Genomic DNA, 27,263 nt, shown 5'->3' on the forward strand with positions numbered 1-27,263 from the left:
TAGAAATTTGAATGTTATAATTTTAGAATGCACAAAGTCAATGTTTAATGAGATTTCATATGCTAATAACAAGAAGATTTAAAGGTGTTGCACTTCGATTGGCAATCGTAGGGAGAATTTTGCTTCTTAAGAATGTTGGAAGAGAACGTATGAAATTGTAAACAAGACAGACGAAAGTATAAGTACAATGAATAAAAAGATATAGAAATTTAGGTAAACGAAATACAATTGAATAAGAAGAAAATGATATAACCATAAAAGAAAATTAAGAGAAGTAAAGGGAGAAATAGTGAGAAGTTGGAAAAAGAGTAATAAGATATGAAGTTGAATACATAAGATGAATATGCATATGAAATTGTGTCTGTATGGAAATGTGATAACCCGGAACCATGCTGTACTCAAATAAGATGTTTTATTTGTTTTGTTAAAACTCAATAAAACTTTATTTAAAAAAAACAAAAACACACAAACACATAAATCACTCAAAGAGACAAAGACAACTCAAACAATAAGAAGGCCACGTGAAAGGAGGGCTGACAAAAAAGCACCACTGTCCAGGATGAACTACAGGAATGCCTCCCATCATTCACCAAATGCTTTAGGACAACTCTTACTATTAAGCCAGTATACCTCAGAGGGCTGTTGTGAGGATGGAAATGAAGGTGAGCTTTTGTTTCCCAAGAAGATGCTGGATACAAATATAATAAATAAATACACTATGTTACTGTAGTTCAAAGTTGGACTGATTGGCATTTAAATTACTAACTACTGCATATAAATCTGATGTTTAGAAATAACAACTTGAGAAACACCTCGTTATAGAATGGGTAGCTTCAGAACATCCACCATTTTCCTTTGGGAAACTGTCAGCTGTTTTCACTTTATCAGAGCAATCACCATGGTGTTATTCTTATTTGATAGCAGGCAGCTGGACATGGAATATTTTCGTTAGGGATGAAATGGGGGGTGGGGGTGGGGGTAAAGATTCCTCCATGTTCACCAGGTGACACAGGAGGAGTCAGAAAAAGGGAATAAGGGATAGGCTAGATAGGCTAAAGTGAGATGAGAAAGCAACAGATCTGGTTGGATATATATTATGTGACAGGTGATTTATTTTGAAGATAAAGATAAGCGCACCAACGTGCCTACCGTACCTGTCCTATCGTTTCTTTTTATTTTTCTTATATGTATCCATTTCATGTATTCATAACTATGTTATACTTATACCTGTTATCTTATAATCGCTTGACAAAATAAATAAAATAAAAATAAATAAAAGAGAACTTGGATAGCCACTGGCTTTACCCCCACTGGTATTAGATAGAAACCATTAGAACAAAGCTGGCTTCCACTTTCACATTTCATTCTATAACTGACAGAATGCAAATTGCATGGCTTCAATATCAACCACCCCCTTCTTAACTTATCTCATCTATCTCATTCTTTTTGCAATATAATATAATCATTCAAAATTTACAATATAAAGTAACATGTGTTGTAATTTATAGCATTTTCAATTTTCTTGACATTTCAAAACTCAGGCAGCGTTGCTTCCAATAATATCCCTATTTAGGGTGTTCTTTGATCTGTACTTTTATGTTCTGGCTATTATTTAGTGGTAATATATTCAAAGATTAACCAGGATCACACATTCATATTTTGCCAAGCTCAAGCAAGAACTATTAAAACTAGAGCATTTCTATATGGAGAGACAATCTTCAGATCAAAACAACAATGGGCAATTGTCAATGAAAAGAGTGAAAGTGAACATTAGCACATCAAAGGCACTTGTCGATAAAAATAAGACATGGCACAGACTTTAATCTTTTTTGACAACCTATTTATGAATTGAGAGACTTCTGACACAACTGTGAATACCAGGGAATCTATGCTAAAATAGAGGAAGTGCAGTCTTACAACTTTCAAACAATTAACTAAGACCACAACTTGCAAATACCCCAAATTAAAAAGTATTCAATTGCAAATATGTATCAGAAATTTGTTTCCTTAATAAAAATATGCAAAATACTGGTACACTGTTAGATACAGAAACACACACACACACAAAGGTAATAGAACTGCAGATTACAATAGCTCTAATTCATGGAATGAAAAGCTCAGCAACAGATTTGCTTTCTGTGTTGTCAGGACTGATTATTGTACACTGGTCGTAAATACAGGATCCCTTCTGCCCATAGTATGACTGGTTATTTCCCAGAAAATTATTGCCCTGTGACTTGCTCATACAACGCTTAGATAAGCATAGGAAAATAACATATTTGGGGTATTAATCTTTTTATTTCAGTCATGGTTGATTTAGTGATTTTATAAATTGTTACATTTTCTTATTTTTTAAATTATATTGCCATACTTTCTTATATCACTACTATTATGGCAGAAAGCAAAATTTATTGGCAAGTCTTCCAAATTATTTGTTGTTTTTCTAGTAATATGAGAAGTTTTATTGTGCTTATGGGACATACACTGATATCTAATATGAGTGATTGGTCTCATTCGAGACAACGATGAATCTGCATACAGACAGGAGGTTATACAACTTACCTTGTGGTGTAACCGGAACAATCTGGAACTGAATACACTCAAAACCGTAGAAATGGTGGTAGACTTTAGAAGAAACCCTCCCATACTACCACCTCTTACAATATTAGACAACACAGTATCAACAGTAGAGACCTTCAAATTTCTAGTTTCTACTATATCACATGACCTAAAATGGACACCTAACATCAAAAACATCATCAAAAAAGCACAACAAAGAATGTTCTTTCTGCGCCAACTCAGAAAGCTCAAACTGCCCAAGGAGCTGCTGATACAGTTCTACAGAGGAATTATTGAGTCGATCATCTGCACCTCTATAACTGTCTGGTTTGGTTCTGCAACCCAACAGGAAAGACACAGAGTTCAGAGGATAATTAAGACTGCAGAAAAAACAATTACTACTCACCTGCCTTCAATGGATATACTATATACTGCACAAGTCAAAAAGAAAATATTTACAGACCCCTCACATCCCGGACATAAACTGTTTCAATTCCTTCTCTCAAGACGACGCTATAGAGCACTGCGCACCAGAACAACTAGACACAAGAACAGTTTTTTCCCGAAAGCCATCACTCTACTAAACAAATTATTCCCTCAACACTGTTCAACTATTTACAAAGTGTACACTACTATTACTGTTAATCTTCTCATCACTCCTTATCACCCATCCCCTCCCACTTGTGATTGTAACTTTGTTGCTTGTATCCGTACGATTTATATTGACTGTTTCCTAGTATGATTTGATTGTTGATTGTACGCTATGACTATCATTAAGTGTTGTACGTTATGATTCTTGATTCTTAACGAATATACCTTTTCTGGACACAGAAAAGGACTGGCCTGCGATGCGTCTGCCAGTGAAAATGGAGCTTGGGAGGGCCTCCTGAGCTCCATTTTTGTATTGGACGTACAAAAGCAAGCTGAACTGAAGCAGAGGGAGCACCGGTTCAAAAGGGGGGGGGGGGGGGGGGGGGGGGGGGGGGGGGGGGGGGTAATGCAGCCAAAAAACAGAACTTGGGAGCCCTCTGGGCCACCACAGGTGCCCCTGACACAAGTGACATTGAGCTGGCCACACCTACTCCGCCCCCCCAGGTCAAATACACCCTGATGCGTTCCTCAGTGAATTTTACACCCCTGATTTAAGTGCTTCATGTTGTTCTTAGATCTCTAAATTGTCATGTAGGGTTGTATCAAAGAACATGGGTAGGCTCTCTCTTCCCACATTAACTTCAGTGGGAAACTACTGTCACTGCTGCTATAAGGAACTCCAAAGATAAGAGTCAGATATAGAAGTGCTCTCTAGATATAGTATTTATGTAATTAATCAACACTGATTGCATAAATATTGAAGTAACTATATCTAAAAGAGTGTTTTTTTATCTGTATTACAATAAGGATTTTCCAATTAAATCCCCAGATGATACAATACTTGGTTGTATTATTAATCATTATAGAGATAATGCTGACTGCAGAGTGTAGCTACAGAATATTGTATTCAGCTTTATATACAAATTCTGAAGATTGAAAGCCTGTTATTTTTGGTCAATAGGAAAAATAAGGCCTAGTTCCTATGATACATACTATTGGATGGTGTTTATAGGGAATCGAGTGTTGACATAATTTTATAAATTATTTATTATATACAAAAATGTGAAGTTACAGCTGTCAGTTCTTTAGCTGGTGTTAGCCTTCATATGCATTGTCATTTATTTATTTGATTCTTTTCCCACCTTTATTTATATATAAGTAGTTCAAAATGACAAACATACCTAATATCTTCTTCCTCCTATTGTCCCCACAACAATCCTGTCAAGTGTTTGGAATGACAGAGGGTGAGTGACCCAAAGTCACCCAGCTGCCTTTCAGGCTTAAAGTGGACCTATAATTCAGTCTCCATGTTTCTCAGCCAGCACTTTAACCATTATGCAAAACTGGCTCTCTTCCCAGGAACCTAGGAATTTTCTAACATATTGGCGTACTATATGTGTGGATTCAAACACTGTGAACTAACAGGTGGAAATTTTGCCAACGTGAATATTTTCTAGGTGTGCCATCCAAGATTTTTGGATATGGCATCCAATGTGCTGATACCATTGGGACCACCATGGCTGGTTTATGCCATAATCTTTCAATTTCTATTTTCAGATCTTGATACTTTTGTGACCTTTTCCAACATTTTGGCTTCTATTCGACTACCTCTTGGCATTATGTCTATCTAGTAAGGATTTTGTCTATTTTATTAGGGGCAGAGTTAGCCAAGTTAGGATATAAAGGCAACCTATTCCTTTAGGTTTTCATTTAATGGAAGCCATCTTAGATAGTGCGAGGTGTTGTTTCTTAATGACATTTAAGAGCCAATAAAATGATTGGGATAAGAATCAATACAACAGATGAATCCCAAGATTGTGCCATCAATTAACTGGGATCTGACTTGTAGTTTTTGAAAAAAGAGGTGGGGGAGAGAATTAGTAAAAATCACCAGATGTAGACCCAGTAGGACATATCAGCAGAATACTGAATTGAGCAGAGTTCTCGCAAAACCATTGTCACACAATGGATCAGGAAGATGAAATGAATTATTGGTCACTATTGTTCTGGAGTGCCATTTCTGGCCAGAGGGAGCCCAGAATGCTTCCTATTTTTGAGAAGATATGTGCAGTGAAGCAAACTGATAGATGATTAGAGTGCAGGTGGCATAAATCATGCAGCAAATACATCTGAGCAAAAGTGGGAATGCATAATCATATCTGCCACATGGCAGTGGAAGTACTTAAGAGGGCTGACTTGTATAGTATTACTGCATGCTCAGTGAACTTGCCCAGTAGTGGTTTTTTTTAGTGGTGGATAGCTAAACAAGATTAGGTTAATCCAGAAGCAATCTCAGCTGTCCACTTAATTAAAAATGCAATAAACAGAATGCTTACATTCATACCAAATCAATTGGCACAGTTCATAAAGAACATGCGGAGATCATGGAGATACTACTAGGTTTGACTTTGGAACAGTTAATGAAACCTGAAGAATGGGACAAAATGCTGAGGTTGGTGGTCAGAACTATTACCTGATTCTTTGACCAGTTTTTCCCAAAGCTGGGTATCATTCAGATGCGTGCCTATAAACTTCAACTTCCATAATTTTCTGTAATGCCCATTCTGGCAAGAAAATTCTGGAAGTTGAAATCCACATGTCTGGAGGGCTCTAGGTTGGGGGGCAGCTACTTCAACTCTTACTAATAAAGGGTGGTAAAATGAATCAGAAACGATTTAACTGTATGGATCTAGATAGATTAGGCATAGGCTGGTCAGTGACGTCTTTAGAAGAAGCCAATTTGTAGTTCTACTTCTATGTGCTAGAGGGAAAGTGTTATCTACAATTAAAACAAACAACAGACATAAACAGAATAATAATACTACAGAATTATATTCATCTATCATTGCCAAGATTAATTTCACTAATATTGACCTACATCTAATGATTAATAATTTCAGAAAGTAGATTATCTTATCCAGAGTATTAAATAAAATGGAAAACCAGATGTGAATTTTCTCCAAGATGATACCACACACTTCCCTCCATCTGAAAATCCAGTACAAGGTCTGTTAAAGGTACAACTCTGGATAATGTTAAAATGGTACAAACCCTCAATGATGGAAAAGATACTTGGAGAACTACGAATGAATACCTACTAGAGTTTGTAGAAATTGGTAAGAAAACATATACCTACATAATTTGTTTGCAATTTTTAAAACACAGATTTATAGGTATAACATATTCAATAGTCTATTTTTAACATGATGCAACTTTACCATATCCTCATTTTTCTACTGTCTAGCCAGTTAACCATAACCAAGTTTAATATTCCTCTTTCTCTTTTGGAAAGAGACTATCAAGATATAAAAGGAAAAAATGTATATCCATTTGAACTTTAAAAATCTTTAGTATGGATCAGAACAATTCTCTGACAGTAATCATATATTTCTATTTTCATTCATGCCTCTCTTTCTTAGTAATGACCATTTATTGCACTCAATGTCAAATGATCATAAAGACAAAAATAAAAATTTATAAGAATTTACATTGGTGGGTTCATGATGGAAAAACTCCAGCTTTTTCAGTAGGATGTGCAGAAAAATATGACTGTAAAAATTGAAAAAAAAGTACAAATGTTCGCAAGCAGGTTCTGTTTAACAGTTGAAAAAAAATTATATGCCTTTTACAATGCTCAGGAACATTTAAGAATTTGTTAATTAAACTGCTCGTGGAACAGATGGAATGGTTATTTCAGATCTAATTATGTTAAGTTGTCCAGAGTTTGCAGATTTTAACAAGCTCAATAAAATGAATGATTACATATCAATCACAATTAGAGATACCAATAAGATAGACTGAATAATAATGGTAACATGTCAAGCATGGAAACACGAAGAACAACAGGCACTGGAAACTCTAATTAGGAATTAAACAACCCATCTTTACCCTTGGGAAAAAGGACTGAGGATATTTGCACAATATCTTTCACTTCATGTACATGGATCAATTCTTGCATTTCCCCTCTCCCATTATTGAATCCACCTGCAGAAATGAACAGACTGTCAAATTTTTAATCAGCATTAAACATACTGAATATGCTGGCTAGTAATGGCATTGCCATCAGACTTCTTAAAAGATTATATTTCAGTCATAAGTCTAAAAAAGGTCATAATTATATATTTCAGTCATAAGTCTAAAAAAGTCAATTATCACTTTTACTCTTTTGTATTCTGATATATATTTAGATACACTCAATTCAAACTAATCTGCTTTAATAAAAGTGTTTGATATCTGGAAATAATGTGAATAAAAATATGACTAATGGTAATCACCTCATTGAAGACAGGTAGATCCAGTTAGTTTCTATTTAAAAAATATAATTTTGAAAAATTGTATGCAATAAAATTTAAGACAAGACAAGTCTTGGTAGCTCACCACATAACAAAACTAAAAATACAATATGAATAATCAACGACAAAAGAAATAAATGTAAATAAAATAAAACACCTTAGGAACAAAATGGTGACTGGCAAGTTTTGGCAACCACGCACAAAATACACTCCACAAGGGCTGCATCTACTGCAGCTGAATGCTGGGGAAACAGCCAGTGTGGGGGAGCTATACAAATTTCCCATATAGTTTGCAATTCTATTTTTAGAGTTCAGAGAACAGAATACATAATCAAAAACTAAAAAATAACTTTACAGCAACAGTTAAAAAAAGTGTTACAGTACTATGGTATGGAGGGTTAATATAGTTTTTAAAAATTATTCTATAAGCACAGCCTTGAATATCTAATGTCAGAACAGTCCACATTTCTTTATTCCAGCCATTAGTAGAGCTTGGTTTGCTACTTTATATGAATGAGATTTACATTGTTTTAATACCACATTATGTTGGGCCTTATGATTGGAATTCAACATTGCATTAACTGATTTCCGCTAACACTGGTTGTTGTCTTTCTTTTCTTCCACCCTGCGCATTCTCAATACTGAAAGTGCAAGTGTGTGTGTGTGTGTGGGGGTGTATGTGTGTGTTTTTATCTTTAATGTTTAAACATCACAACAAAATTACAATAAATATTATTTTTATGTATATGTCCTCCACTTTTTTTTAAATCTTTCTCCTCTCTAAACTATGTCTATTCTCTATTCTGTCTCAGGAATTAACATGCATATCCCCAGATAAAAAAAACTGTTAAGCTGCCTCTGTATCACCACTTCAAAATGCCAAAATGCAGGCAGTGCCGCTTGTCCTTCCTAAGATGTGTACATAGCCCAAGGCTTTGAGGCACCTTTTGCCCTCCTTCTTTGACAATTCTTTTGCAGCAAGCCTCTACACACTCTTTCTCTCTGTATTTAGGGCTAGCTATATGGGTGGGGGGGAATTAAAACACCCAAGTCATATGTCAGATATATTGTTAAACTATGCATTTTGAATTAATTTGCTTATACGTAGTCCTCAGTTATTAAAGACCATTCATTCAGCAATTGTTCAAACTTCTGAAGGCACTTAATGAGTGGTACTTATGACTATCAGACCTTAGGAGTTCCAGTTGTCTCAGCAGTCCCAGTCACATGATCAGGATCTGGGAGTTTGGCAAACAGATGCATTAACAACGGTTGCAGCATCCCGTGGTCAAAGTTTGCCATTTGTGACTTTCTCTGCCAGCTTCCCACAATCAAAGTCAATGGAGAAGACGGCAGGGAAGATGGCAAGTGCTCTGTTAAGTCACAGTCCTGCAGCCCTTTCTCCTGAGCAGCTCCGCAGCTCAGCTACAGAGTACAAGATCAGTACACATACCACAGCACCTTTCTACCTGCAGCAGCCACCCCTGGCTCCACTGTACTGATGCCGCAGCAACCATTTAGCTGTCATTGGCCTGCTTGCGGGCTCCTGGGGCTTGTAACTTTCTGCCAGCTTCCAGCTACTGATTTTGCTTGTTGGAAGTTTCAAGGAGGTCCTCACTTAATGACAAGGACTACTATCACTAAGTGATGTGACCACGAGATTTAGTGCTTTATATGGCTGGATTGCTTAACCACAGAAATTCTGGTCTCAATTACCATTGTTAAGCAAGGACTATCTGTATTGTTTATATTGTATATTTTATGTTGTTAATGATAAAATGGTTTGTTTTCTTCAAGTTTAAGAATAGATATTGAGCAATGATGGCAAATATGATAAATGGCACAAGCTTAATATTCTCATGGTTTTCTTCTATATTATTTGGAAGCACTTGACTGACTATAAGGCGTTAGTACTTTCTAAATGTACGGTATTATCTATTTACTAATCTGCACTAAAACAATTTTCTTCTAGAACTGGTTATTTTTCAATGCTGTTTTTAGCCATGTCACATTAAGACTGTACAACCTAGCACTGGCTTAAAAGGGCTAGGCAACATATAACTGAAAAAGAACCTAACATTCTGGTTTTGCAACTATTGATAATTTCATTTCATGTTTCATATTGATTATGCTTTTGTATATATTATAATTGTTCAGATACATTTTTCAGTGGCAGAATACTTGAACTACTGCAGACATAAAAACAAGGATTTTAGTATGGATTCACATATTGATTTGAAGGCTGTTTCAACCAACACTGACTTTTCAAATCCAAATTAGTTCTTCATTACTTTGTATCAGAAGTTTGCAAAGCCCCTTCCTATTAATCAGAATAGAATCATTTTAGATAAGCATAAGGCTGCAATATACAAGATTTCAACTAATTACCCAAGTCTAACTATATTGTTTAAAACCAGATTTTTAACAAATATACTTTCATTTTTAATATATTATTCCATTCAATGAAATTTATGGTAAAATATTTCTCATACATTTTAATCCACATTTTGTCTAAGAAGTTATTCTTTAGATTTCCAAAGATCTGTGACTGAAGCAAAAGATTTTCTCCCCGAGGGGCTAAAAGTGTGGGTGTGGAAGAGAGCTTTTGTCTGAAAAATTAGCAATGCTATGAGTCATTGTGCATTAGTGCTAGAATAGTTTTGCATCTTGTATGAACCCAGACACCATATGTCATGCGAGGACCTATTACTTTATTCGGTGCTGTTGCTGACAGGCAGACACGTGGATATCCCCAATGGAAAGACTGTCTCTTCTCTGTAGTGAGTACAGGAACCCAGTGATCTGAACACATCAGACATTGTAACTAGCAGCAGGAACAGCTGGTAAGCTAGGAAGAAGCAATGGCAATACCGAACTAGAATGTTAATGAGAATGTATGAGCTAAACCACAGTGCTAGCCACAAAGGGGGAAAAGTCAAATTCATTTTATGTTACTCGTTCATGTAACATATCATTTGGATTTCTTTCTTTCTGAAAACATACTATTTCATTCTGATGAAAACATTAGTTCATGTAGTTATAAAACAGGTAATTATTAATGAAGATTCTCAGAGCATCTGAGATTTACTTAGATTTCAAGACATCTTTAGATTTACTTAGTTGCACTTTCCTCTAAAAATAGGAAGGTATTTTTTGAACTGAAGAATATAATTTATTTGTTTCTGACATCATAGAACCAACACTATTTTAGCTTAGCTTAAGTAAGTATCAACATGACACTAAAGGCTACTACAAATAGGAATGCAATTCAAAATACATGTATGTACCTGGCTATGTATAATTAATATAATTAATCATTTGGAACAACAAGATAAATTCTTGACTATTACTAACTTCATAAAAACCAAAGAATAACTACTTCCTTCATATATGTTCCTGTGCATGTGTGTATATGTGAGTGTGAGCTACTTGCTTTTTAAAAATAAACCCAACAGTGTTTTCTCAATAATTTGAGATGGGAAGAACTTTGAACCGCAGGTTCCAAAAGAAAAACCAGTGGCTCAGAGACAGAAAAAATATTAGTTCAAAAACACAATACAATACAAGAATACTATATTTCAAGCCGGGGACACTACATACGGCAAGCAACTGCCCCTGTATTCTACATGACCCTGCCACTGAGAAAGAGAAGTTGCAGCAGACCTTCTTGAGTAAACACTGGGAAAATGAGATGAGGGAGCATTCTTGTCCCCAAACAGTAGCTGAAAGTGCAGGGATGTACAACAAAGAACAGCAGCCAAAATAGACAGCAATGTTTAGGTGACACAGGCTGGAAAGCATTACATTCAACTTGGAGCAGGAAAACCTGGGTGGAGGCCTGGAAGTAAATAGAAAATGTTAGGACCCATTCCTATCCTCAAGAATGTTGGGAAGAGGATGAGGGAGCAATCTGGCAGTATGTGGATATATGCTCTGCTGTAGGAACATTGAAGCCCAATATTTATTCCATTTTAGCTACTGGTCTTTTAAGGGGAAAAGAGTAGTTGACAAAAACAAGCCTCACTATTACATAACTGACTGCTATGGCCTGGCAGGAATGCATCTCCAACCACGACTGACTGTAGCAGCCAAGCTCTAACTAACGGTGCCTGACTGATTAATGGGGAAAGGGGGGTTGTAATATCATGAAGCCTTGCCAGTATTCCCCTGGTGCAGACTCATTTGGTACTAGGTACTTCCCTCATATCCCTCTCTATTGTGAGCATCCATGCCCTGCTGCCTTTGCTGCTCTTCCATCTGTACTCAACAGAAGTAGCAACAAAAAATGGGCATTTGAGGAGTGAGGTTGAGATTTTCCATCTGCTGAAGCTCTGCCCTCAACATGTCCCTGGAAGTGGGAAAAAAGGGGCCGTTTAACAAACTTTTAGTAACTCAAGACCCCTTGCCCCACTCTAAATTAGCTTGCTTTGACTTTAATCATTATTTAACCTAATTTGTTTTATGCTGAAGTATTGACTATTCACCATATAATTCCTAATAGAATAGAATTATCAACATTTCTAAAGATTATAAAAAAAAACCAAAATGGCAGTAATGCAGCACAAGAAAATAATTTAAAAACATGGATAATTGCTCAACTTATTTTTTCTTTTCTGAAAAGATTTGTGCTTGGACATGAAGATCCACATAATGCCTTAATATCAGGGGAAGCCTTAATACCAGCCACTTACTGGGGAGAGTTCTACTACTGGGCCTAGGTTTTCTTTTCCTGGGTCTAAATAAGTGGTCCACAACATTTCTGGCTTGGTGGTCTGAGGGGGAGGAAGAGGGGATGGCTCCGTGTGAGTGGTAGACCCTTGCACAAATGAAACTGCATGCATGAGTGCACACGCTCGTTGCTTGCACAAGTGGAGTTCTGAATGGGCTGCTGTTCTTGCTGCAAGGAATGACAAAGTTTTGGTGCCTAATTGAAAAACTGGATAGTTGAAACACTGTTGCAAAATTTCACAGAATATCTGGATGCCCCAATGTTCCACATGCAATGGGAGCGAGCAAGGATGTCATGAGCAGTGATGGGCAGCGATGTCTGCAGCAACTTCCAATTCTGGCTCCAGCCGCTACACACTACAGCCCTATCTTTTAGGATCCTATTAGCATAGTTTAAAAATTACTCTCTAAATATTACAGAAAAATATTATAATGGAAGCTTGACAACTTGGCATAAACTTTTCAGATTGCTCATGGCAACAGATTTCTAAAGCAATTGAAACTGAGAAGCAAACTATACATAATTCTAATCATGTGGCTGATTCCCTTGAGTGTAGTATTTTCTTTTTTTGCCAATAATGAAAGCAGCCTCACTATCTGGAAGACCACATTTTTCTACCTTTCAAGAAGAAAATAAATTTTTCCTCTGTCATTCTCCTTTGAGCACATTAACAGTTTGTACCTTTTAGTCATCCAGAGAAAGAATCCAGGCAATTGATTCAGCTAAAGCGGCACTGGGCTGGATTAGATAGCTGAGATGAATTGATGGAGATTGAATGGGAATGAATGGGAAGAATGTTTGAGATGAGATAGATGTAAGCAAAAGAGGGAAAGAGAATATAAACAGAAGGAGTGGAAGATGTCCACAGATGGTAGAGATGCTGAAGACTTGTAAGAGTAAAGAGAATGAGAGTTAGATGACGATGATACCAAACATGAAGTCACAACATGCAAATGGGAGAGGACAAAGAGTAGAGCTGGGAAGAATTGCTATTGCTACAATTTGGAGGAAAATTGTTGCGGGATGAAAGTAGAGTGAAGTCTCAGTTAATATGAGACTGAGGCCATGAGAGTCAACAGGGGTCATTCATGTCTGTTTCAAACCCTGAACTCCTGTCACAGGTTCCATGTGAGGGCTTTGACATCACAGGACCTGGCTAAACAGCATAAGAAGTACCAATCTTCCTTAGAGGTTGGAGGACAGTGTTACCGTGTGATGAAGATAGGAGACCTACTTGTGGAAAATGGGGGAGGGTAGCCTGGGCTCACTTGTACTTCAGTGAGGAAGGAACAGTTCAGGGGAGAAACAGGAATAAGGAAAAGTCATTGGGATAATGGGTGAGGATGAGAAGACAGACGCAGAGGAAGATGATAGAATGGTTTTGACAGACACTGTCTGACAGTCTAAGAGATAGTACAGATGAGGAAAGGATGTGATAGGAATTATTATAACCTAGAAAATCTGTTTGCAACTGCCAAACCTGGAACAGGAGTGTCAGAGATAGGATATTTATTCATTTATTCATTGTTTATATTATTTTTTTAATAAATAACTCAAAGCAGCAAAAATACACAATACTCCTTCCTCCTTCTATTTTCTCCTCAACAACTTTGTGAAATATGGCATACTATTTAAGGCAAACCTATTGATGTAGTAACAAGTCACGAAATATAATGACATGAGAAGTTGGACAGGCCATTCCAGAGAAAAGAGTTTGACTATTTCGTTCCTATCTCCTTTTCTTGGCCAATTATTTCATCACAACAGCAGCACTGACATCAAATTACTGCTGTTAAATGCTAGACTGATGTGAAATAAGATCAAGTAGTGTCCACAATTTGGCCATTATCCTTACTGGGAGAGGGTGGCATATGTCCTCTTTCAAATTCAAATTCAATTCAAATAAGCAATACACAAGCAGGATCCCAAAATGATTCTGCATCAGCCATAATCCCAGGCTAGGGAAAATAGATAATACTGCTTGAGATGATCTTGCAGTGATCAGGGATTATGCCCTACAGATGACAAGAAATGTAAATGCCTGTGATATTGGGTCACAGGCACAAGCCCTGGCATCCTCCTTGTGTACTACCCATCTTGCTATATAGTTGGATACTCTTATTCTCCTAGACCTCCTCTTGGGAGTGGTGATGGGAGTATTCTTTATACTCTGGGGGAAGAATTTCTGGAAAAATCTCTTCCCCCAGAGTATAAAAATAGAAAAAAATATAGATAGCATATATATAATGAGAGTTATTCTAACAGAACAAAACTGTTAATATATCCAACAACACTTAAAAAATTCTACTGCTCTTTTCAGCACGAGGCCCTCAAAAGAAAAAAAAACCAACCTGACCTGCTTGTTTTTGAAATTTCTCACAATTTTCTTTAATTAAATGTAAATTTAGAACTTTGAAATATATACAGAAACAAAACCTTGTAGGCACATGGTAACAAAATTTCAGAATTTCACAATTACAAACATGTAACTAAAGAGAAAAACCTAAATAAATTCTGTAAATGTATAATTTAGCTGCATGAGATTCCAAAGTCCAAAAGAGCAACTAACAAGTATAATAATAAAACGGCTTCATATCTCTTGGGATATTAATTTCTTTATAGTACCTATGAAATATATTCTTTGCAATCCTACATCACTCACAAATAATAACCCAATGTTAATTCTGTTCTGAAAACTTCCCATGTTATTTACAGTTTGTTGGAACAGATTACAGCTATTGATTACTGCCCAGAGAATGTTTTTTCTGTGAGAAGCCAGGCACATGGAAGTGACAGTCAGCTGAGCTATTGATCTATTCCAACAAAGAAACTGCACTCCAAAAGAAGGACAGTACTTCTTCACACCATTTATTAAACCTCCAATAATACTTATCAAGACACTACAGAGATTGGTATGTTAGGACTGAGCAATCTTAAACCTGGTAGCTTGTAAGTACCATTCAGCGTTTTGGGCTGACAAGTTATATTTTTTTTCCCTTTGGTGAGATAAAGCTAATAATTTTAAAACACAAAAACGTGAGGCCATTTCAATTTGCTGCATGGGAAAGGTAAATGCAAAATTTTACAACTCTCAACAGGATGATTAAGTTTTTATTGACTCACTATGTTAATGTATTTCTGACATATAATTTATATTTCACAATTTCAATCAATTCAATCCTTGAAGCACAAAACTCTACATTGACCATCTATTATAATAGCCTGAAATTCTAGACTGAGGAACCAACCTAACCCCACCAATTCAGAGCCTTTCCAGAAAGAGATCAGGGGGACTTGTAACCACACCCTCTGGCAGCAGCAACAGGCAGTTCAGCCCGGGCTCCGCTCAGGTGTCCGGCTGGGGCTGTCAGGGAGTTGCTACTGCGGCGCAGCTCTCTGCGGCTCCAGTCATCGTTGCCTTGGGAAGGAAAGGCAAAACCAGGAGCCGCTGAGCCTGAGCCTCCGGTGCCGCTGCTGCCATTGCAAAGCACCGCCGCGGCTCTTCCTTTTTGCCTTTCCCTTCCCGAGGCAACACGGGACTGGAGCCGCGCCGGCGTAGCAACTCCTGACTCAGGGGCCTCCGAGGGGGGAAGGAGGGGAGAAAAGGCGATTCCCAAAATATCTTGTGCTGACCCGGCCCGTCTGTCAAATTTTAAAAGTCAATCGGCCCCGAGCCAAAAAGTTTGCCACCCCTGCCCTAGAACCTCTCAGGATATATCCAGGAGGTTATAACTATTGTTTGGCAAGATTCTGTCCATTAGGTGCAATCAAATAAAGGGTTAAACTGCCTAAATACAGTGGATCTCATTGTCTAGGCTCTGAGCTTGGGCCTGACAGTATGTCATTCTTCATTTTTTCCTGCATACACTGGACCTTGAAAGGCCTCCCCTGATCAAGTCCCTGTTGAAAACTTACTTCCCCTCTTCTTCGTATATTGCTTACTCAAAGCCTTTTCCAGTCTTGTCCATTCCAGAGAGACCATCTCATTCTCATTTTTTTGGTAAAGTGTTTCTTTTTGTTAAGTAAAAATACAGTACCAAGGTGAAAAGGATTGCTTACATTTTTGCAGAGTAGTATTAGTAAAAACCTCTAAGTTCAGGAACCTCAATATGCATTTCAGTAAGTGTTGGGTTTTGGTTGTGGCAAAAAGATCCATATTTTTGTAGCCTTTGAAATACTTAGGATCCATTTAATATTCAATTCCTGAATGGCTCTCTTCCCCAGGTCCCCATGTTATAAATAGTTCCCTTGCTGGTTTTCTGCTTTGATGGGCAAGTGATAACTTTTTTCCTATTCATGTTTTCTTGTTCAAGAAACTGGATTTTATTTTGTCCTGATGATTGACATAAGGCTTCACAGAAATACTATATGTCTGAAGGAAGACAACTCAGAACTGACTTTAATAGAACTTTAAACAAATTCATCTCTTTACAGCCAGACATATTACATCCCTAGTTTTGAAGGTGCTGAGGTAATATTTAGAAAAACCTACAGATAAGATGAAGTGCCAAAAAATTGCAGAAGAGTGAACATATTTTCAATATTACAAAAAAGAGAAAAGAAAAAACACAGGAAATTATGGACCAGTTTTAAAAGAGATTACCAAGTAGAATACCTGCAGGTACTTAGAAAAGACTGCAACCATTACCAGGAGCCAGCATGAATCTGTCAAGAAGCTATGCCAGAACAATGGTATCTCTTTTATGACAGAATAAATATTCAGATAGACTAAGATAAAGTTGTACATATAAAATACCTTAATCAATAAAATTACTATATTTTTCATGGTGTCCTTTTGGACAACATGGATAAAAGCGGGCTAGAAAATAGTGTGTTCCATTGGATTTTCAACTCATACTCATATATTATACTCATATTTCATACTCATGTTATAAATGGCTCTACCTTGAGGAGGATGAAGTACTGAGTGAGCTCCCCAGTTCTCTGTCCTTAGCCCTTTGTTATTTAACATTTCCCCCAGCAAAGTGACATGGCTATATATGAATGTATATAGTTGAGACAACAAGAGTACTGAAATGCCTATGCATATGTAAAGAGTCAGGTGGAACTATTGAAGCTCTCAGCATGAATCCAGAAAAACTTATGGCTGCTTTAACAGTTTGAAATGTTATTCATGGAAACACACTATGCAATGCAGCAGCTAAAAAGTTCAATGCAATTTTGTGCTTTATTAACAGAAGCACAACATCCAGCTCATGGGAGAGAACAGCTGAATTGTACTCAGTTACAACAAAGTTGAATCTAGACTAAAAAGTGACATGGGAAAGTTAGAGCAGGTTCAGAAGAGAGCTACCAGGATAAATAAGGGACATAGAAATCAATCCCTCTGAGAAGTGATTAAAAGAGCTGCTTAACCTGCATATTAGAAGATTGAGGCACGTTAGCAATTTACAAATACCTAAACTGTTTTCATGCCTAAAAGAAGGCTGGTTCCTTGTTGAAATTGAAGATATTCAAAGCTCTAAGAATCTGAAATTAAAAAGTTTAAAATTAAATTTACAATTAAAAATTAGAATGACAAGATTAAAACTGAATGTTAGGAGGAATTCTCTGATGGTAGAAGTTTCTTTTCTTTTCTTTCTACACCAGCAATGAATTCATTGTCACTGGAAGTTTTCAAGTGGGCTGTGTGACCAGGGATGGTTTAGTAAATTTCTTAACTAAAGATAACTAGATGACTTTCAAGATTCCTTCCAACTCATTTCTATGATTTGATCATGGCAGATTGCTCCAATATACTGTATAATCTTTAATAGTTTCTACAGCTAACCCAATGGCTCAAATGTTTAGATATTTTCTGGAATTCATGTACTGTATATGCCAGTGTAGAGAATCAATGATACCCTTGGAGAAACTAATCAAGGCTGTTAGAAAAAAATAAATCCAGGAGACGAAGAAAATAACAGAAACTCAAACAATCTTTCCCTTAACTTTCTTGAGTATAAGGAGAGAGTTAGACTTTCATATACTGATAGGCTTTCAAAATTTCATAACTGTAGCTTATATTGATTAAGTTCCAGTCATTCTTATTGAGTCTTGTTTTCTGAACTGGCTACCTTTAAGAACTATAGCCAAACATCTGGATCATTTTATTTCAGAGGAAAGTTCATTATCTAAAAGATTTTGGCATCCAGCTGTAATCATCATCCACTTATGATCTACGATGAACAAATACAAACATCACTGTAGGTCCTGCATGATTACAACTGGATTTGAAGAGAACAGTGATATGCTATTTTTCCTGATAGGAAGAAGACGACATCAAATAATCAAGATGATGGCTTTTCACAAGACAAGGTATCAGGTTCTATAGATCCAAAATGTACTCAGTGAATTGGAGGAAATTAGGCTAAGAATCCTTGTTCTCCTGTTTGAGCAAAATTCTAAACCAAAAAGTGTCCAGAATTATTTCCAAGTGATCCATTTATTGGGAAAAAAAGTCTTTGAATTTATGATAACATATTTCAATGTTTAAATAATGAATTGGACATCAACACATGATTATTCAGAAAAAGTTTTGATCAGTATATTAATCAAATATGAATTATGAAATTTCCTGCAATAATATAATAGATGAGCCCCCAAGCTCAGCTACCTAATGACCTAATATCAGACCAAACTGGTGCTCATATATTGCTTTTTTTTTTTTTTTTACTGATGAGAGGTTTCATAGCTTGGATAAATTGAAAACATTTGTTTCCTGAGTTTCTTGGATACCAAATGAACCTCAAAGCATTGCATATATATAATGTTTTTCATCTTCCACTTGGGTTATTTAATTCAAATAAAAATATGGAAAAGTTCTATTCAATTGGATTAAAACAAGCATTTGAAAGAATTTTAATCACTGTCATTCTGAGTTGTGTCCCATTAGGCTTCACATCAAAACCATTATCCTCCTCCTAGGAGGATCCAAACTTTTCCAGCTCTCTGTACCAATGGATGTATCATCATCCTTGAAGTGAAAGATTGAGCAGGAGCTTCCAATTTCCTGCACACATTTTCTCTCCTTTTGATGAAGGAGAGAAGATAAATGAAATAATTTTGTTTTACAGGTATGAGGACAAACTAGTGTTGAGGCCTTTGGCTTGCTACTCAATTTTCAGAGGCCCATGCCAGATTCTGGGTCATTATCAGTTATTAGGGGATGCAAACAGGAATATACCAAACTGAAAAAACTCCCAGTGATGTTAAGAGCCTTTTGACTCTTAACCAGAGACTGTATATATGCCAAATATTCAAACAATAAAAAGTGAAACTGTTACCTTGTCAACGAAAGTGATTCATATAGAAATCTGCATTGAGAATTTTGCCAGTTTTTTTTCCCTTCCACATATCACATACATATTTTTCTTCAACATCAGCTTACCAATTTTGAGGAAACCTTGTAATCTTGAATGCAGCTATGTTTATGCACTCTTCATCGTATATACAGCAATTGTATCAGATTTAAACTTGGATGAATCTAAAAATGAATGCTATTATTAAAGAGATTGAGATATACCATGGCTTTCAGCACATGTACTCAAAGATAGATGGATTTTTCAATCCTGATATAGAAACAAATAAAAAAGGATACAAGCTCTGATAAAGAGTTATGAGAGATTTCACAGCTCTGCTGGCATTGATACATGTGGCCCGTATAAGATTTGGCAACAGTTTTGCAGTCACAATTGCTCCATTAAACAAAGGACCAAAAAATGGGACCTGTCAATAAACAAACAACAATAAAGCATTAAAAAAGTGGAAGAATTCATATTATATTGGAGTTTTTAGCAGCAAAAGTGTAATACCTATGTGCACACATACTACTGTAAAAGTTTAATTTCCATATTTTTGGTGGACATCTTTACTAAACTGGGCTGCTATTACATAAATCAACCAATATTTACAGCATTTGAGAATAATCTTTAATAGTCTCAACAGAGTTGCCTCTATGTACTGGTTTTAAAATAAAACCATCTTGTCAAGAACAACAAATATGATTATATATTATGGTAACTACATAGCCCATTAAATATGAAAATATGAATTCTGAATTAAGATGAAACTACATCCCTTAATAATTATTGTCAACTTCAACAAATCAACATGCATGCTAGATCAATGAGAAAAATGTAAAAATAGAGTTTCTTGTAACTGAAGACAGCCCCTTCCCTCCTTAACTTTTCTATAATGTTCCATAATACATCTGGGAGGAATTTGAGATGATTTTTCTTTGCTGCTTTTGAAATTAAAGCAACTCTATTGTAGGCATATACTATAAGACTTTTTGCTGAATGTTTCCATCCTCAAAATGATAGAAAAGTCTTCTGCCAACATGAGATCAATCTTTGTCTTTGGGGGGTTTATTCATAATATGTAAAAATAATTTTTTGGGTGGGACTGGTAATGTATTTAATGGGGTAGGATATTTAGTGATTCCAAATGCAGTGCTTCTAGCAGCTAATAAAATGTACAAATATTTGAGTTTTCTTCAACTGTTTACTGTGCTTGCTTATATGAAAAGCAGAACCCCAAACCTGTATGACAACCACCTGAGGGCTACAAGAAGAGGATAATGGTGTCAAAACTGCCCTCCAAGTTCTAAGAATGAAGTCACAGATATTAAAATAACTATGAGATTTCAGTTTGAAAAACCATCAGATAAACTGTACCATGTTTAATAATTGACATACTGTCATCCACTAAAAATATGGAAAGCATGAGATTGTCCTATAGATCTTCAAAATTCTTGTGATTGTAAAGCAATATTATCTTCATTTTTACATTTTGCTTATTCAACAATGATTGAGCAAAATGAAGCAGTGTTATAACTCAAATTAAAATTCAGTCAAATTTAAACAATCCATTTTAGTTCAGAGACCTATATTTGATAGTAAGCAACATAGTTTAAATGAGAAAATTATTGTATGAATGAGAAAATTATTGTACCAAATGGCTGAGCATTAATCTCTGATGACTAGCTTCAATATAACGAGGCATCTGTGTCCCAGGGACCTCTCAGTATGTCCCTGGCGGTATGCACACTGTATGAGTCTCTATGGCATTCTTTGTCTGCTTTTTATAGGCAGCTTTTTGCCTCATTGTTTAGAATATCTTAATGCATCTGTGATGGGTGGTATGCATTCATACTAAAAGACTTACTATTGTTTTCTCTCAGAGGCTTTGTTGAGCAAAAGACTGAATCATAGTTCCCAATAATTATATTGGTTAATTAAACAGACAAAAAAGTTTGTCAATCATTGCATGGTTACCAGGCAGGAAGATAAAAGTGAAAACAATAAAGCTGTAGCAATAACAAAAGTAACAGCTATCGCATCAGAGATTCTTATATCACGAAGCTATTAATACAAAATTGGTAAATGTTAACATTACTCCAGGTGTCTCTACTTGGTTGCAAACAAAAAGACTAACATTATGAATGTAAAAGGCCAAACGTTACCATGGATCCTGAAACCTGAAAAAGTGACAGCTTTTTCATTTGATTAGAGAACTCAATTTAAATACCAAGAATTGCAACCAATCAGTCATTTATCTCTACAAGACACTTTCATTCATCCCATGGTCAGTAGCTGATTGATCAAAGGTCGGTCACATTTGCTCCTGAAATGTGTTGAATAGTTGATTGTATCATTATAATTATATTTTCAATGGACAGTAAATTCCATTTTGGTCTTATTTTTTTCCACAGAATTTTTTTAATGCTTAATAATGCATAACAAATAAGCTTCTTCCTATGCAAAGATATTTTAGATTGCACATAATAGTTGCTTTAAGAAAGTTGTCTACAAACTGAATAACAGCACCACTTTTAATATAAGCATTACAAAAGACGTGGTGTTAGAGGGGGAGAATCTAATATTGAAATATTCTCTTCCAACTGTTTCCTTCCTAAAGTGAGAAATCCCAATGTTGGAATATTAATATTGAGGGGTCCTTGGTGCTCTCTGAATTTGGTTGTTTTCTTGCAGCTGTTTCATTACCCAATCTAGATAATATAATCAGTGGATTTTGAAATGTCTACAAGAAAACAATCAAGCTCAGAAAGCACCCAGGACCCTTCATTTCAACTCTCAGTTGCAAATATTCTTATATATCTAAATTTTAATAACATAAAAGAGGCTCTGGAAACCCCCTGCTTGAAAACAGGGCAAGAAGTTCAGTTTAAAAACCCACATGACAAATTGATAAATTTTAATATTAATAAACTTAATCTAAAAGTGTTATGTAAATACAGTTCAATGAAAGCGATTTCATTACAGAGTGCCAAAACAGATGCTTGATTCCAATAAACTTCAATATGTCAGATATTACTACTCTTCATTCTGATGCAAATTTCTAACTGCAAATGTCTTTTAATTCTCTACACGTCATCTGTTTCTGAATCTGAACTCCTTTTCTTTTTTTCTGAGGGTGCTTCAGTGTCTCAGGGTAACAGCAAGAACTGTCCCAGAAGGCTGACTCAGTGTGCCATTCTGACATCATCTTAAAATGAATTTATTAAGCAGCTGAACATTTTCCCCACACCAAAGTGCCACAGGGTGACATTAATAAACACACACTGAAAAATCTGTGTAAACTGTGAAAAATTACAGCAGCTGAACAGGTGAGCATTTTTGCTACCGGATATGATTGAAGGCACTAGAGAGTAAAGTAAGAGAAGGTAAAATAAGAGCACGTGACTATTCAAAGTTTGCAGTGACAGTTATTCGTCATTTGATATGAATGCTTATATCAAATCTTTCTAATAGAACATAAGCAGCCATTTTGAGATTATATAACCATTTATTATTCAGTCAAAAATAAAACTAAATAAAGGTGTTTGTTTTCTGAATGTTTTTCTCTGAATGTTACCCTCAAACTATAGAATGGTTCTTCATTTTTTATTCTTTTTTTATTTAAAGCTAGGATAAAAATGAATACAAAATAAAAAATAAAAAATACAACTCTCTTTCCAAAAGGAAAAAAGAAACAAAATAAAAAAATACCTTGAATTTATTTGTGGGGTTTGTTATAGGGTGTGAAGGCCTTTTTTTTTCAAAACCTTTTCAGAATGAATGACTAAATGGGCATAGCCCTTAAAGATGATATGCTATGTAAATTTGCTTATTGCTAATACATTGAAGAAAGGTCCAATTTAATGCACTTTAATGCCACAGTTGGATTATTTTCATAGATTTTAATGACTTAATGAATCAATTAAAAAACAACACTGTGCCACAAAGAGTTCTAATGAGATAGATTGAGTTTAAATACCATGCTCTCAGTTTTTTCATGATTTCCAAAAGAACCTGTCATGATTGATATATGGATTTTATGTAATATTGAAGATTCTCTTAATTTTAAAAGAACTAGATGTGTATATTTCTTCAATAGAGGTTAATGGTTGTGAGTGATGAGTTTTAGCAAGCTTACAAAGGAATTATAGAACTTGACTCATCTGAAATAAAACAGAAATATGACTAATGCTTTTGCAGAACAGATTTAACAATATGAATTTTCATAAATAATTAAACATTTAATTCTATTTAACTCAGATCTTTTTATTAAATACATCTGCCTTTGTAAGAAAATGATTAAGAAACGGACATAAATCAGGAAAGCCTTCATTTTTCAACAGTCAAAGTTTTAACTATCAATTTGAAATGATAGGGAATTTCCTTGCCTAAAAGCAGTAGCTTTTTATTATTAAAAGGTTGGTGAATATTTTTATTTCATCAGATCTTTGAAGCTTAAATACACTAAATACATTTATTTATGTATATATATAGTATATATTTGTATTGTATTTAAACTGCTGGACTTTAAATAACACGGTGTTATAACTCACAGCAGTACTGGAAGACAATAGAAGGAAGATAAATGATAATATAAAATGCATAAATAAGCAATAAATGGCATAGTTCTTATTCTTCAAATACTGTTGGAACAGTTCAGTCTTTAAAAACTTCCAGAAAGCCAGTAATGAGGGCACCATTCTAACTTCAGCGGGGAGGCCATCTCACAGTAAAGGGTCACAACTGAAAATATTGATGTCTCCTTCCTCCCCTTTACTTACTTCATGGATTGGGGGGGTTGTAAGAGATTTTGAAGAGATACATGTATTTTAAACCAGTGATCCCCAACCTTTTTATGCCGCGCCCGGCACCGCATCAGCTGGGCGCCCATGCCCGGCATCGCATCAGCTGGGCTCGCCATTTTTGATGAAAAGTGCTTCCGGTGACCTCACCGGAAGCACTTTTCATCAAAAAGATGGCGGGCCAGCGCCTCGTGAGCTTTTCTGGGCAGAAATGGCTTTCTACCCGGAAAGCTCACTGGAAAGCTGATGCCGTTTTTTGATGAAAAATGCCCGTGAGCTTTCTACCGGAAAGCTCACTGGAAGCACTTTTTCATCAAAAAGATGGCGGCGCCCAGCAACCAGCGGCCCGGTAGGACTTGTTCTGGACTCGACCGTCCGCGGACCGGTGGTTGGGGACCCCTGTTTTAAACGGATTAAATGGGCTGTTTCCTTACAGAGAAGGCAGCCTATAAGGACCTAAATGCCAGGGGAGGAAGACAGGCATGTGGATGCCAGATTCCCAAAAGGAAACTCAATGTAGAAGTCAGAATTTGCTCTTGCTTTTACTGTTTTTCTGTCTGCCCATGGTCAATCTGTTTCTCTGTTTAATTAAGGAAATATCTCTGAAACAATGATCCAACAAGGCATGGATTGTCTAGGTTTTTTTAAAATAATAAATCAAAGATACTTCATGTCCCCTGTTAAACCAGCTCCTGCTATGTCTATAGTTCTGTTTGTTTTATGACCATGGCTTTGATTGCCCTGCATTTTCTCTGGAAATTATGATGCTAGAAACTTTCATCTTAAGCTCATGTTTCTGCTACCCTTAACTACAGGGGGGGCTAGTTAGAGAATCCAATCTCTAATCTCCATTTCATCAACTATACCTGGTCTTCTACAATAATGAGAGTATCCTTTCACCTCATCATCACAGAGGTGAGAATATTACCAGTGGATACTTAGCTCTGAAGCCACTTAGAATTTTAGCTGGCTTTTTTGTCCCAATAGCTGGGGTTTCATTGAGTTAAATCACTTCACACATCTCCATTATATGGTTTGTATTTTAATTCTCCACTTTCTAGTATATCTTCAGCATGTATTGATTAGATGCCATCAAGTCAATGTCAACCACATAAATAGATATAAAATTTAAATTCATTTTGTAAATATTTCTGAACATTTGTGATGAAAAAAACCCTGCTGCTTTAACTCTGATGAACATGTCTATGCACTGGAGAAATAATGATATAGGAGGCAGATGTGCCCTCAGAATCTATTCCAGAAGCTCTAATAGAAGATTAAAAACTACATAACTTTACACAACTATGGCCTAAGAAGGTAACCAACCTTTCTCAACCCTGGAAGCTCCAACACAGCCATCACCTTCTCTATGCTGGCATTTGCAATTACTGAAACAGCCTGCATATTTCTCCTGGGTAGCACATCATAGCAGATTTAATCACGCAAGCTGCAGTTGTTGCTCTAGATTTTATTTATCAGACCAGCTTAAGCTTTGCAGGGAGCTATCCAGGGTGCTATCTGATTTTCTTGACTTTGCTTTACAATTATTGGTTCTGTAGTTTACTTAATTTTGGTTTTTAATGATGATTTTACACCTTTTCAAGCATATTATCAGGACAGTTTTCAACAAAATGTCTAAAGTATGATAAATAGGAAGAACACATACTAAATTAAAAGTAGAGAAGCTGCATAAACAGATAAATGTATCAAAGACAAAAACTATCAATACATAACACATCAACAAAACAGCCTGCAGAAATAAATGAAAATACTTGTGGCTTGAAAGTTATCAGAATGAACAAAAGGAATGCCCTTTTCAAGACAAAATTCCACATCCAGGGTTTTATCTCCTGTACATAGTCCCAGGTATACAGAAATTAGAAGACCAGGATTTCTTTTTCAAAGAAGTATGGAAAAAGATCAAGAGCAATTCACAAAAGTTCATTATAGATTCAACTACCCCAATTCCAATTAGAATATAGAAATTTGCTACAAAGTCCTGACGTTTTCATCTCAGAAAGATGGCTTATAGAGTATATTTTGCACTGTCTAAAGCAAGTATGATATTCTTGCTATATGCAGAAGGATTCCTGGATAAAACAACCCCAAATATCTTATTCTGAAGGAACTTTTCTTTTCTGGGTATTTATAAAGGGGCTGAAATTACAGGAGCTGAAAAACAACACAACTAGAAGGCAACTTTTGATTTAGTTATAACTTACAACAATAGTAAGAAAGCTTTCAAGAAACACAGTATAAAGGCAATGGAAAAAATACCATGCTTCAATACTGTATAAATGTATAAAATGCCATGAGATTATACTAATGTTAGTTTCAACTACAGAAAGAATTCAACGTCATCTCAAACTCATTTCAACTTTTCCATTTTCAGTTTTTATCTGATTTTACTTTTGTATTTGCTTTAGATTCATCTTGTGGGGGGAATTTAATTTAAAATTTGAATGTTGAACTTTAGTTTTTGTACATTTTGAAGCCATGTATACACATTAAAGGAAGTAATTTTATTTTACTTTCTCTCATTTTTGTACAGTTCCTGAATGTCCTCATAATAAATGAACGAATGTGTGTATAACTCACATACTTTTTTCTGCTAAGTTACTAAAGAGGCACAAGTTATACATCTTTAAGTAATTAAATCAATTCATCTCCACTCATAAATATAAGTCAAACTATTTAACATTAAATTTTCCGTTTCATTAAGGAAAAAAAAACATTTTTAAGAATCAGTTTTCTTTAGCATTAAGAATGATTCTACTATTATAAGAACCTGACTGTGTTGTATTCAACTTCAGGACCTACCTGTGGTTTCTTCATAATCTCAATGTAGAACATACGATTCCTCATTGGATAAATAATAATTAAAGCATCACCAAAATCTGTTGGTATAATGCCCCTGCGATAATTTCTGGTGTGTTCAGACCAGATAACATGAACTTCATCATTTCCCAAGTGACGAAGCTGTAACAGC

General features: G+C 35.7%; 1 protein-coding gene across 4 annotated transcripts in view; it reads right to left on the minus strand.

Annotated features, from left to right (window-relative positions):
• The window catches only part of RALGAPA2 (Ral GTPase activating protein catalytic subunit alpha 2), a 172,336-nt gene that overhangs the window by 36,968 nt on the left and 108,105 nt on the right, over positions 1 to 27,263 (minus strand). For all 4 annotated transcript variants that reach the window (XM_087961093.1, XM_087961091.1, XM_087961092.1 and 1 more), the window contains 2 exons: positions 27,095 to 27,253; positions 19,772 to 19,899 (listed from right to left, as the gene is read on the minus strand). In XM_087961093.1, coding sequence (XP_087817219.1) covers positions 19,772 to 19,899; positions 27,095 to 27,253 — 287 coding nt within the window. The remainder of the gene's footprint in view (positions 1 to 19,771; positions 19,900 to 27,094; positions 27,254 to 27,263) is intronic.

The sequence above is a fragment of the Notechis scutatus genome, chromosome 3 (assembly GCF_049901735.1).
Source record: "Notechis scutatus isolate UNSWTSFEM ecotype Mainland chromosome 3, rNotScu1.2, whole genome shotgun sequence".
Classification (NCBI taxonomy): Eukaryota; Metazoa; Chordata; class Lepidosauria; order Squamata; family Elapidae; genus Notechis; species Notechis scutatus.